Source organism: Chrysochloris asiatica, unplaced genomic scaffold, assembly GCF_000296735.1.
Source record: "Chrysochloris asiatica unplaced genomic scaffold, ChrAsi1.0 scaffold00102, whole genome shotgun sequence".
NCBI classification, from domain to species: Eukaryota; Metazoa; Chordata; class Mammalia; order Afrosoricida; family Chrysochloridae; genus Chrysochloris; species Chrysochloris asiatica.
Genome location: NW_006408620.1, coordinates 5,048,682 through 5,060,267, shown reverse-complemented (window position 1 = coordinate 5,060,267; position 11,586 = coordinate 5,048,682). Strand labels below are relative to the sequence as shown.

The following is an 11,586-nucleotide window of genomic DNA, read 5'->3' as shown; positions in this document are numbered from 1 at the left end:
ACAGGGGGTCCCACGAGTCACAGTTGACTCAACCGCAGTCATTGCTTTTTCAGACCAATATTGACCTGGCCCATACGTGTGTCATGGGAAGTTCAAAGCCCACATTATTGTTGTTGTTGTTGTTGTTAAGTGTTGTTGAGTTGGTTTCAATTCATAGAGACCCTGCTTCAGGTCTCCAAGAGCGGGCTGGGTGGGTTTGAATTGCAGACCTTACAGTTTACCAGTCCAGTGCTTATCATACCACACCAGGGCTCTGCATTACTATTAGTAATAGTTCTTTGGTGGTCATTGTTGTTAGCTGCCACCGAGGCCGTTCTGTGTCACGATGACGTGACGCATGCAGAGTGGAACAGCTCCATAGGGTTTCCAGGGCTGTCTCCTGAGGCCCCTCCGACTAGGCTTGAACTGACAACCTTTTGGTTAGTCATGGAACACCTAACCTTTTGCACCTCCCAGCAACTTAATTACGGAGCCCACATCATTAGTTCTGTCTGTCTTGGCTTCAGAACTGGTAATAGGACGAAGAGGTGAAGAGACTAATTGAGCCACTTTACTGTGACAGTTAATCAGAAAGGAACTGGAGCCTTTCCCTGGGGCTCACCTGATTATTATCATTATTATTTTTGGGGGTGAAAGTGGTGTCTACACCTTTGAAAGATCAACCTTGTTGAGGCATAATTTATACAGAACAGAAACCCACCGATTGAAAATATTCAAGTCTATGAGATTTGACAGATGTTTCATTTAAAATGCTATATATATGCTTTGGTAATCAGTTCAGGAATATTGCAAGCCCATCACCCACTGTTGAGACACAGTACCTTTGAAAGAGTAGTCGGGTCTCTTTCTCACCCACCTCTGACAGATTGTCACTCGGCACAACCCAGTGACTTATCTGAAGTGATTCATGCCATCGTCAAAGGGAAGCGTCATTGCAGATTTGCAGACGTTTTCATGATCGCCTGCTCAGAGCTCTGTGTTATAGACTGTCTGCTCCAGGTGAGTATAAGACACTTCCTAGGTCACGTGCAGGAGCCTGTGTGTCTGGTTTTCCTCTTGGTGTTGTTTTTCCGCCAGGCGTACTGTGGTAACAACCAGGAGCTAAGCCTCCCCTGAAATAATAAGGGACTAGCAGACTGGGCTGTTCACCCCTTTAAGTCTTGGAGTGATACCCAGAGCCCGATCATGCCCTAACTCAGCACCTGGCATCTCTGGTCCCGAGTCATCCTTTCTGACCCCACAGTCTCATGTGGTCCGCCCCTCACAGCTGATCTTCTTTCTCTGTGCAGTGCCAGATCCGCTTTGGAGGGAGAAAGGAGATCGCCTCTGATTCCGATAGCAGGTAAATAGATCCTTTCTCATAAGGTTTACCCTCAAGACCCAGAGGTGGATGCTGACAGTTGGAATTGCTGCTGCACTCATGCTCTGCACCTGCAGCCTGGAGGCGCCCTGCTTGGAACCCGGTGATTTGGAGACCACCTGTGTGGAGCCTGCTCAGCTCAAGGATGTCCAGGTTCCCATCAGGTTCTCCTCGTAGCAATCTGCAGAAAGTTGTTTTCAGAGTAGTCTCTAATCCTCAGACCTGCAGAACTGAAAAGCCTCTGCAATGGAAACCTGGTTGATAGGATGAAATGTTCTATAGCCATTAAAAATGATATTCATACATTTGTTTTAAGTAGGAAAGTGCATAGTAATAAGTTATATAAAGGGTGGGATACAAAAGTATGTGGGAACACAGTTATCCAAAAGCCAGGCCTAACAAGTCAATTCCAACTCTCATAGCGACTGTATAGGACAGAAGAGAACTGCCCCATAGGGTTTCCCAGACTGTTTCCAATCCTTGGGGGAACAGACTGCTACATCTTTCTACATCAAACCCCAATCTTTCAGTTCATAGTTGAGTGCTTAACCACTGTGCTACCAGTGCTCTGTAAGAGTGTTGTTGTTGTTGTTAGGTGCCACTGAGTCAGTACCGACTCATAGTGACCCTATGTACAACAGAACGAAACACTGCCTGGTGCTGGGACAACCTCACAATTGCTGCCACACTTGAGACCACTGGTGCTGCCACTTTGCCAGCCCATCTTTCTGGGGGTCTTCCTTTTTTTCTCTGACCCTCCACCTTACCAAATATAATATCTTTCTCCAGTGACTGGTCCCTCCTGACAATATGTCTGAAGTATGAGAGATGAAGTTTGGCCATCTTGGCCTCCAAGGAGCATTCTGGCTGCACTTCTTCCAACACAGATCTGTTGGTTCTTTTGGCAGCCCATGGCACTTTCAATATTCTCCTCCAACACCATAACTCAAAAGCATCAGTTCTTCTACGGTCTACCTTATTTACTGTCCAGCTTTTGCATGCATATGAGGTTACTGAAAATACCATGATTTGGCTCAGGTGCACCTTAGTCCTCAAGCTGACATCTTTGCTCTTCAACACTTTAAAAAGGTCTTGTGCAGCAGATTTGCCTAATGCAATATGTCGTTGGCTTTCCTCACTGCTGCTTCCATAAGTGTTGATAGTTGATCCAAGATGAATGAAGTCCTTGACAATGTCAATCTTTTCTCCACTGGTACGAATGTTGTTTATTGGTTTTTGTTTTCATTACACTGAGATGCAATCCATACCTAAGGCTGTGCTCTTTGATCTTCATCAGTAAATACTTCAAGTCCTCTTCACTTTCAGCAAGGAAGGTTGTTTCATCTGCATATCTCAGGTTGTTAATGAGTCTTCCTCCAATTCTGATGCCACGTTTTTCTTCATATAACGTAGCATCTCGGATTATTTGCTCAGCATACAGGTTGAATAAGTATGGTAAGAGAACACAACCCTGTCGCACACCTTTCTTCATTTTAAACCATTCAGTGTTCCCATGTTCTGTTCGAACAACTGCCTTTTGGTCCATGTACAGATTCCTCATGAGCACAATTAAGTGTTCAGGATTACTCATACTTAACAATGTTGTCCATGCTTTTCATGATCCACGCAATTGAAAGCCTTTGCATAGTCAATAAAGCACAGGTAAACATCTTTCTGATATTCTCTGCTTTCAGCCAAGAGCCATCTTATATCAGCAATGATATCCCTCATTCCACAGCCTCTTCTGAATCCAGCTTGAACCTCTGGAAGTGCTCTGTCGATGTATGCTTGCAGCCATTTCTGTATTACCTTTAGTAAAACTTTACTCACTTACATGGGATATCAAAGATATTGTCCGATGATTTCCGCATTCCGTTGGGTCACCTCTCTTTGGAATGGGCACAAATACAGATCTCTTCCAATCAACTGGCCAGATACTTGTCTTCCAAATTTCTTTGCATAGATGAGTGAGTGCTTCCTGTGCCGCCTCACTTTCTTGAAAGATTTCAATTATGCTTGTCGTTGTGGTGTGTTCTTGAGTTGGTTCTGACTCACAGCGACCCTATATAGGGTTTCCGAGGAGCAGCTGGCAGGTTTGAACTGCTCACCTTGAGCTTCACAGTCCAGCGCTTACTTCTTGTTTTTGTAAAGTGCCGTCGAGTCAGTTCTGACTCATAGTGGCCCTTTGCATACTTCCCAAGGAGCAGCTGGTGGGTTTGAACTGCCAACCTTGATGGTTTGCATACCAGTGCTAACCCTATAGCACCACACTAAGAGTCCAGCGCTTACATAGTGCAGGTGAAAGTTGGCAGGTGCCCCCTTAGAGGCTACTTCAGACAGCCCTTTCCACTTTCTAAATGTCCCTGAATGCTCAGCCTGGAATTTTTGTCTTCAGTTTCTCACAAAGACATGTACACAGACACACCTGTACATTTCATTAAAGAGCCCAGGTGGCTCAGTGGGTGAGCACTTGGTTGATAGTTGGTAATTTGAACCCACCTGCTGCTCCATTGGAAGAAACATGTGACAGTCAGCTTCCTTAATGGTTGGTTGGTTGGTTGTGTGCTGTGGAGTCAGTTCTGACTCATAGCGACCCTGTACAGGGTTTCCAAGGCTGTAAATCTTTATGGAAGCAGAAAGCTTCATCTCTCTCCCACAGAACGGCTGGTAGTTTTAAACTGCTGACCTTGAACTTAGCAGCCCGCTTCATAACCACTACGCTACCATAGCTGCTTCGGAAACACCTTGGAGCACTTCTACTCTGCCCTAGAGAGGGGCCATGAGTCAGAACCAACTCATCATTTGTTTTTAAACTAATGGAATCCTAAGTAGCGCCCTTCTTTGTTTTCTTTCTTGGCACTCCCTCCTGCCCCCCCCCCCCCCCCCCCCCCCCCCACACACACACACACACATGTCCAGGCTAGAGTTCTCCTAATTCTCTTTAAGTGCTTGCGTCCTCTTGTGTTATGCAGACAGAAAGTTTCCTACTGAGAGCTGCTGACTTTCTTCCCAGTTTTCCTGGTGTGGGACAAGGATGCAGCCACCATCTGGAGCATCTTTTCTTACGTGCTGAGGATCTGACTTCCAGGAGTTGGGCTGCTGTTTACACTAGAATCTGTGTTTATTTTGAGTGTGTGGTTTTAGAGCTGTTGCTGTTAGTAATGTACAAGACTTTTCTTTCTTGTGGACAATAGTCTTGCACTAGTGTCGTTTTAAATTCTTGTTAGTCCGATGCGTGGAAGTGATGGCTCCTGCCACTTTCATGTGCATTTCCCTCCTCGCCAGTGAGCGTCAAATATCTGTTGTTTAGGTTTGTTGGCTTTGGTGGTGCAGTGGGTTAATCACTGAGCTGCTAATTGTAAGGTGATTAGTTCAAACCCAGCAGCTGCTTCGAAGGAGAACGATGAGCCTGCTCCCATACGCAGCTCCAGTTTGGGAAGTGCTGCGGAGCAGTGCTCTGTTCTATATGGTGGCGGGTTTGTTTTTGTTCGGCTTTGATGTTTTTTGCAAAGCTTCATATTATTTGTTCATTTTCTTGTTGAATTATTTGTCTGCTTGTCGATTTGTGAGGGTTCTCAATATTTATTAGCCATTAACCTTTCGTTTCTCTGCATTGTAGACTCCCCCCCAAAGTTGTTCGTCTATTATCTATTATAATACAAAGCTTTAGAATGTTTACATTGTCCAATGTCTTTTTCCTGATTTTGTTTGTCTACCTCTCCATGTCTGGATTTTCTGTGTTTTTAAAGATCTTTGCCAATTTGAGATTGCAGACACGGTCTTTATTTTCCTGTAAGATTTTTATTGTTTACAGTGAAGACTTTCTCCATCTGGAACTTATTTTCATTAGTCTGTGGTATAAGAAAGACATAGATCCAATTTTTCTTTCTTCCGGATGGTTGCCATCTTTCTCACGGATCCTTGGGGCCTTTTATCTCTGGGTTGCAATTCATTTTTGTCCCATTTACTTAGCACAAAGATGGGTTGCTCTAGACCAAAGCACGCAATTGCGATTAAGAAAACTTGGCTGATTTCTTCCAGTGTCCAAGGGGCCCTGACCATTGCATCTGTAAATGATGGTGGTGGTGGTGGTAGTGGTGTGCGGTGGAGTTAATTTTGATTCATGGTGTCTAGGGTTTCCAAGGCTGTAAATCTCTATGGTAGCAGAAAGTCTCGTCTTTTTCAGCAGAGCAACTTGTGGATTTGAACTCCTGACATTTTGGTTAGCAGCCCTACGCATAGCCACTGTGCCACCAAGGCTCCTTAAAATGATGGTAGATCATTTCTTCCCAAATAATTGAGAAGAAATTTCCATCAAGTCCACTCTCTGTCTCTTTCCCTTCCTCCTCTTCCTCTTTTACATAGGAATCGTAACATTTAGATTACTCTGTGAAGCAGCAACATAATGAAGCCCATATGCGGCCCACTGACAGCACTTAGCCACAACAACAACAGTGAAATAGCAACAACAAACCTGACCATATACTATGGACATCATTGCCAGGTCAATGGGCCACATACGGGCATCATTATGTGTAATTAAAAAAGCAAAACCATTGCAAATTCCATTGGATGATTTCATCAGTAATGAGGCACATCTGAATTCAAGGCTGTTGAACTGGGGCTGGGCGGGGAGATACTTGCTAGAATTGGTTAGATATGCCATCATCTCATTCTTTTAAATTCTTCCGTAATATTTTGTACTATGGAGAAACTGTCGGCTCTTAACCTGTTTTCCTGTTAATGGATGTTCAGGTTGTTTCTCGTTTTGGTTTGGTTTGTTTTTGCTCTTGTAAACCGCGCTTCAGGAAACATGCTTGTATATGTGTAGGAGAGTGAGTCAAACAGTTATTGCTGCCAAATCATGGATACCTTTATTAAACAAAAATATAAAAACTATTTTTCCACTTAATCTCCATCGGAGTCCTGGTGTGGCCCTGTGGGCTAATGCGAAGTCATTTGAACTGCAAGGTCGGTGGTTCCAGCTGCTCCTTGGAAACCCTATACAGGGTTGCTATGGGTTGGAATCGACTCGACGGCACTTAACAACAACAGGTCTATACGGGGAGCATAGAGACTCTTTAGAATAATAAGCACTGGACAGGGAACCACAAGATCAATGGTTTGAACCCACCAGCTACTCATAAGAGAGGACAATGAGGCTTTCTGCTCCTGAAAAGATTTACAGCCTCGGAGACACTACACAGACAGTTGCATGTTTCTTTTCAATATTCTTTGAGTTTTAGGAACAAAACGAAGTTTGAAGGGGCAGGATTAGAGCTGTAGGCTGGATGGGCTAAGCTTTCCCCATGGAAGTCTTGTGGGACAGCTCTTGCTATCCTTGAAGAATGAGCAGCTATTTTGTCACGATGGAAACAATTCCTCAGTGCCATTTTCCTGGCTTTTTGTTACCAATGCAGTTTTTGGTTTTCTTTGTACATTTCCAATAAGCCCTGATCATCGCCCTTTGTCAAGAAAATCATACCAGTATTAGGAGCCCTTTGCAGTCCCCATAAAGTCACTATAATTTTCTGAGCTGACTTCTCTGCCTTGACCTCAGTGACCCAGAAGATCCCCTCAGAAGCCACTGTTTTCATTGTATCTCTCTCTCTCTTTCTCTTTTTTTAACTTTCTATTGTGAATTAGGAGTCCTGGTGTGGCGCTGTCAGTTAATGTGTCAGACTGCAAGTTCGGTGGTTCAAGTTCACTAGCTGCTCCTTGGAAACCCTATACAGAGTCGCTGTGGGTCAGAATCTACTCGACGGCATTTAACAGTAATAATAACATTGTGAATTAAGTGAAGGTTAACAGACAACATCATCAGCTTTACTTTCACCGATGTGTTTCATTTCAGTTGATTACCATCCCCTCCCGGCCACAACAGTTTTAGCTCAGTGCTGCCTTGTGGCTTCCTTTTTTCGCCATACAGTTCACAAATGAACAAAGCAAAAATATTTGATGTACACATACAAAACAAAAGATACATATTCATTGAAATCCCCAAAGGGCACATTCTGTAAACCAGCCTCCTGCCTGCAGGCACACAGCTTACTCAGTTCATGGGCCTGGAGCCTGCAGCTGCTCTGTCTCTCCATGCCACCGCCTCTGCCACCATCTCCTGCTTTTCTAGGTAGCATTGCACACTACACTCATACCCTTGAGTGGATCTCTTTTTGGAAGGCACCCTCACAAGACTACGACAAGTGTATCTTGGCAAAAACTTGTCTGCAGCCGATCAATGATGGTAAAGACCCGTTTGTTTGGAATAAGCCTGCACACGTGTGAGCTGTAATCCAAGTAGCTGTGCATTTTGAGTTAATACGTCTTTGGAGTCTGGTGTGGTGCTGTAGGATAAACGCTGGACAGCTAATCACTAGATCAGTCAGTTCAAACCCACCATCTGCTCCTCAGAGATCCTACATAGTGTCACTGTAAGTAGGCAACTGCTTGACACTTAGTAACAACAGCAACACACATCTTTACTGTTAGCTCGTTTGTTGATTTATTTAGCCTTTTTGTTTTGAGGTAACTGTAGATTCATATGCAGTTGTGAGAAATAACGCAGCCAGGTCCCGGGTAGTCTCTGTGGAGTTTCCTCCAGTGGTCGCACCTTGTAAATCTGTAGTATAATGTCTCAGCCAGGATTCACACTGATAAAAATCCTCCCATGGTATTCAGATTACCCTCGATGTATTTGTACTGACTTCTCGCTCGCTCGCTTTCTCTGTTTAGTCCTTGTGTAGGTTTGTTTGAGGAGCCCCGGTGGTACAGTGGTTCAGCACTGTATGGCAATGGGTGTGGGGTCTGTTTTTTTAAAACCCCAAACAAATAGCTTTTACTGTTACAATGCCCTGGTGTGGTGCTGTAGGATAAGCACTGGACTATTAACCACAAGGTTGGCTGTTCAAACCCACCAGCTGCTCCTTGGATACCCTATACAGGGCTGGATACCCTATACGAGATTGCTGTGTCGGAACCACTTGCCGGCACTTAACAACCACAATCATGTGTTTTATTACAGTATGCTTTATAGGTTAGAAAATGTTCTAGCTCTGCTGTTCGTTACTTAGCATTATAGTCTAAGCTTTAAAAATGTTAGTCCAAGTTCTCGTTGAGAAGATTTGCTGTTTTTCTTCACCATATTTACACTTTATAATCCTATCTTGTCATCCTTTATCTGTAGCATGACATGGCAGTATTTCTGGTTCTTGAACCATGAATAATTTTTTCATGTTTATTTTAGAAAATGAGCTAAGTTAAGAAAAATGTAGAGGAAAGAAAAAACCAAAACATATCCAAATGGTTCTTAATTTCTCCCATGATTCCCTTCAGAATTCTTTTGTGTTTTTTCTCCTCAACAGTTGGGAGCACGCTGAGTACGTATTTTCATACCTTGCTTGCTTTTCATTTTACATGATAAACACGTTAGCTTATCAATATCAGCTATTGATGAATGTTTTAAGGGCAGCATTTGATTATGTGCTGTGCTATCATTTGTTTGATCAGTTCCCCAAGTGATAAATATATTAGGTAGTCTGTGACTGTTCATGAATGTAAATGACATGTTGAATATCTTTATTCCTTTTTTTTCTTTTTAACCTTTTATTTTGTGAATCGAGTGAAGGTTGGCTGACAGAGCAGATCATCACTTTTATATTCAACAAATCATTTATTTACTTTCATAACAATGATTGAAGTCCCTTCCATGTAGCATTGGATGGCTGGCTGGCTGTGTGCCGTGGAGAGTGGTTCCGACTCATAGCGACCCTGTACAGGGTTTCTGAGGCTATAAATCTTTACAGGAGCAGAACGTCTCATCTTTCTCCTGCGAAACAGCTGGTAGTTTTGAGCTGCTAAGCTTGCGGTTTGCAACTACTACGTTACCAGAGCTCCATGTAGCACTAGTTAACAGTATTTACCTCTGTTCACTTTAACTCTTGAATTCCTCCCTGTGTCTCTCACTACCTTCATCTTCCCTCTGCCAACCTCCCTCTTGTTATATATTGCCTGCCCCATCACCCCTGTTAACATGTGTCTGCCCTCTAGCCCATGAATCACTGAATATCTTTATTCTTAAATCTCTTCTGATTTGTAGTTTATAGTGTAGGAATAATTTCTGCCTTTCTACAGGGCAAAGGGCATGACCTTTTTTGAAAGCTTACTTTATAAAACATAAATCATTCAGAGGGCATGATCCTTTTGAAATGATCGTCATGCAATGGCTTGCCTTTAGCAATGCTGGCAGATTATTATACGGTCTTAAATCTGAGATATGACGAATACTATACTATTATGTGGTTGATTATTCTATAATTGGCTTTGAGTAAGGTGACATTGTGGAGTCCTGCTGTGGTGCTGTGGGTTAATGTGTCAGACTGCAAAACCATTGAAACTGCGAGGTCGGCAGTTCAAGGTCACCAGCCACTCCTTGGAAACCCTATACAGGGTCGCTATGGGTCGGAACTGACTCAATGGCACTTCACAACAACAACAAGGTGACATTGTAGCTTTACATAGAGGGGAATCTAGCCCATTTTCACGTTTGTCCCTGATTTTCTCTAAAAGGTCTCCCAGTACATCTGAAGTGTGGAGTCCCAGTATGGTGCTGAACGATAAAACACTGGACTGCAAGGTTGGTTTGAACCACATTGTTGACGGTTCAAACTCACCAGCTGGTCTTCGGAACCCCTCTACAGGGTCCCTGAGTCAGAACTGACTCGATGGCACTTAACAACAACAACAACAACAACAACAGTTTTGGTCCAGTTAAGGGATCAGTTTAGATTTTGCCCTTGTGCCATATATTCATTGCAGTGCACCACTTATTATAGGCTATGTCTGGTTTTCTAACATTTGCCGTAGCAAAGTACAGCATTCTTAGGGCTCTTCTTTGAGATTAATGCGGCTGGTTGAACAATCTTGAGATCTAGGTCAGAGCCCAGGAAAACAAACGCTTGCAGGATCTGAGTGAGTGTGAAGTCCAGCTATGCTGGTCTTGTGGTCAGTTTAACATTTAGCCGGAGGTGGTTATTTCATTTTCCATTTCTTAACTCCTTCGGCACTCTGATGTAGAGTGACCCTCTATAGGTGCCTGGGATGAGCAGACAGCTTCATCTTTCTCCCTTGGAGCTAGTGGTGGTGGGTTTGGACTGCTGACTCTACTGTGAGCTGCCCACCGCCTAACAGAAGTATACAATTCTGTGATTTACTTTCATAAATTCATACTCATAGAGCTGTGTTCCTATCACCACAACTCCATTCTAGAACATTTTCATCACCCTGGAAAGTTTCCTCATTCCTGTTGGTAGATAATCCACGATCCCAACCCCAGTCCTCAGCTGCTCCTAGTTGACTTTCTCCTTGGGTTTGCCTGTTTCAGACATTTCATACTTGTAGAATCATGTACCTTTTAGTGACTGGCTCACCTGTGCCCTAGCATGTATCAGTACTTCATTCCTCTTATTGATGACTGGTATCTGATGTGGAACTGTAGGATAAGCACTGGATTGCTAATTGCAAGGTTAGCACTTCAAATGTAACAGCTGCTCCTCAGAAGCTATATGCAGGGTCTCCATGAATTGGAAGCAACTCGATGGCACTTACAAACATTTCCACCAGGAGCCCTGATGTGGATAAACACTGGACTGCTAACTGCAAGGCTGGTGGTTTGAGCCTATCAGCTGCTTTTTGCTCCTGTAAAGAGTTATAGCCTTGGAAACCCTATACAGGGTCTCTGTGAGTGGAACCAACTTGATGGCACTTAACAACAACAACAACAACAACAAAGTATTCCATTATGTTGGGCATATTTCTATTCTTAGGTCTTTTATTTGTAGGCTACTGTGTAGGAATCATCTCTGCCAGTCAAATCCATGAGGTAGAAGAGAAGGACATCATGGTAAAGGGGAGGGTCAGCTTAAACGAGGAAGACCCGCAATGAAATGGATTAACACTGTAGCTGTGGTGGGCTCAAATATGGCAGTGATTGTGCGGGTGGCCCAGGACCAGGTAGCATTTCACTTTGCTGTCATTTGTAATTCCCCTCTTCATCACAGATGGACATTGGGTCGCTTCCAGTTTTTGGCTATTATAAATAATAGTTGCTGTTTTATAGAAATTTGAGACAGTAGATATAAAATTATGAAGAAAGTCACACTGGGAAATTATGAAAGTTCTCAATACAGAAATGGCTACAATCAATACATTGACAGAGAACTTCCAGAGGT

At 43.4% G+C, this 11,586-nt stretch overlaps 2 protein-coding genes across 2 annotated transcripts in view; both read left to right on the top strand.

Annotated features, from left to right (window-relative positions):
- Positions 1–1,537, top strand: part of TNFRSF17 (tumor necrosis factor receptor superfamily, member 17) — a 42,638-nt gene extending 41,101 nt beyond the window's left edge. The window contains exons 5-7 of the mRNA XM_006867240.1: positions 866–999; positions 1,290–1,342; positions 1,438–1,537. Coding sequence (XP_006867302.1) covers positions 866–999; positions 1,290–1,342; positions 1,438–1,537 — 287 coding nt within the window. The remainder of the gene's footprint in view (positions 1–865; positions 1,000–1,289; positions 1,343–1,437) is intronic.
- SNX29 (sorting nexin 29) overlaps positions 1–11,586 on the top strand; it is a 567,324-nt gene that overhangs the window by 1,893 nt on the left and 553,845 nt on the right. The window contains exon 2 of the mRNA XM_006867206.1: positions 1,290–1,342. The gene's annotated coding sequence lies outside the window, so the exon portion shown is untranslated. The remainder of the gene's footprint in view (positions 1–1,289; positions 1,343–11,586) is intronic.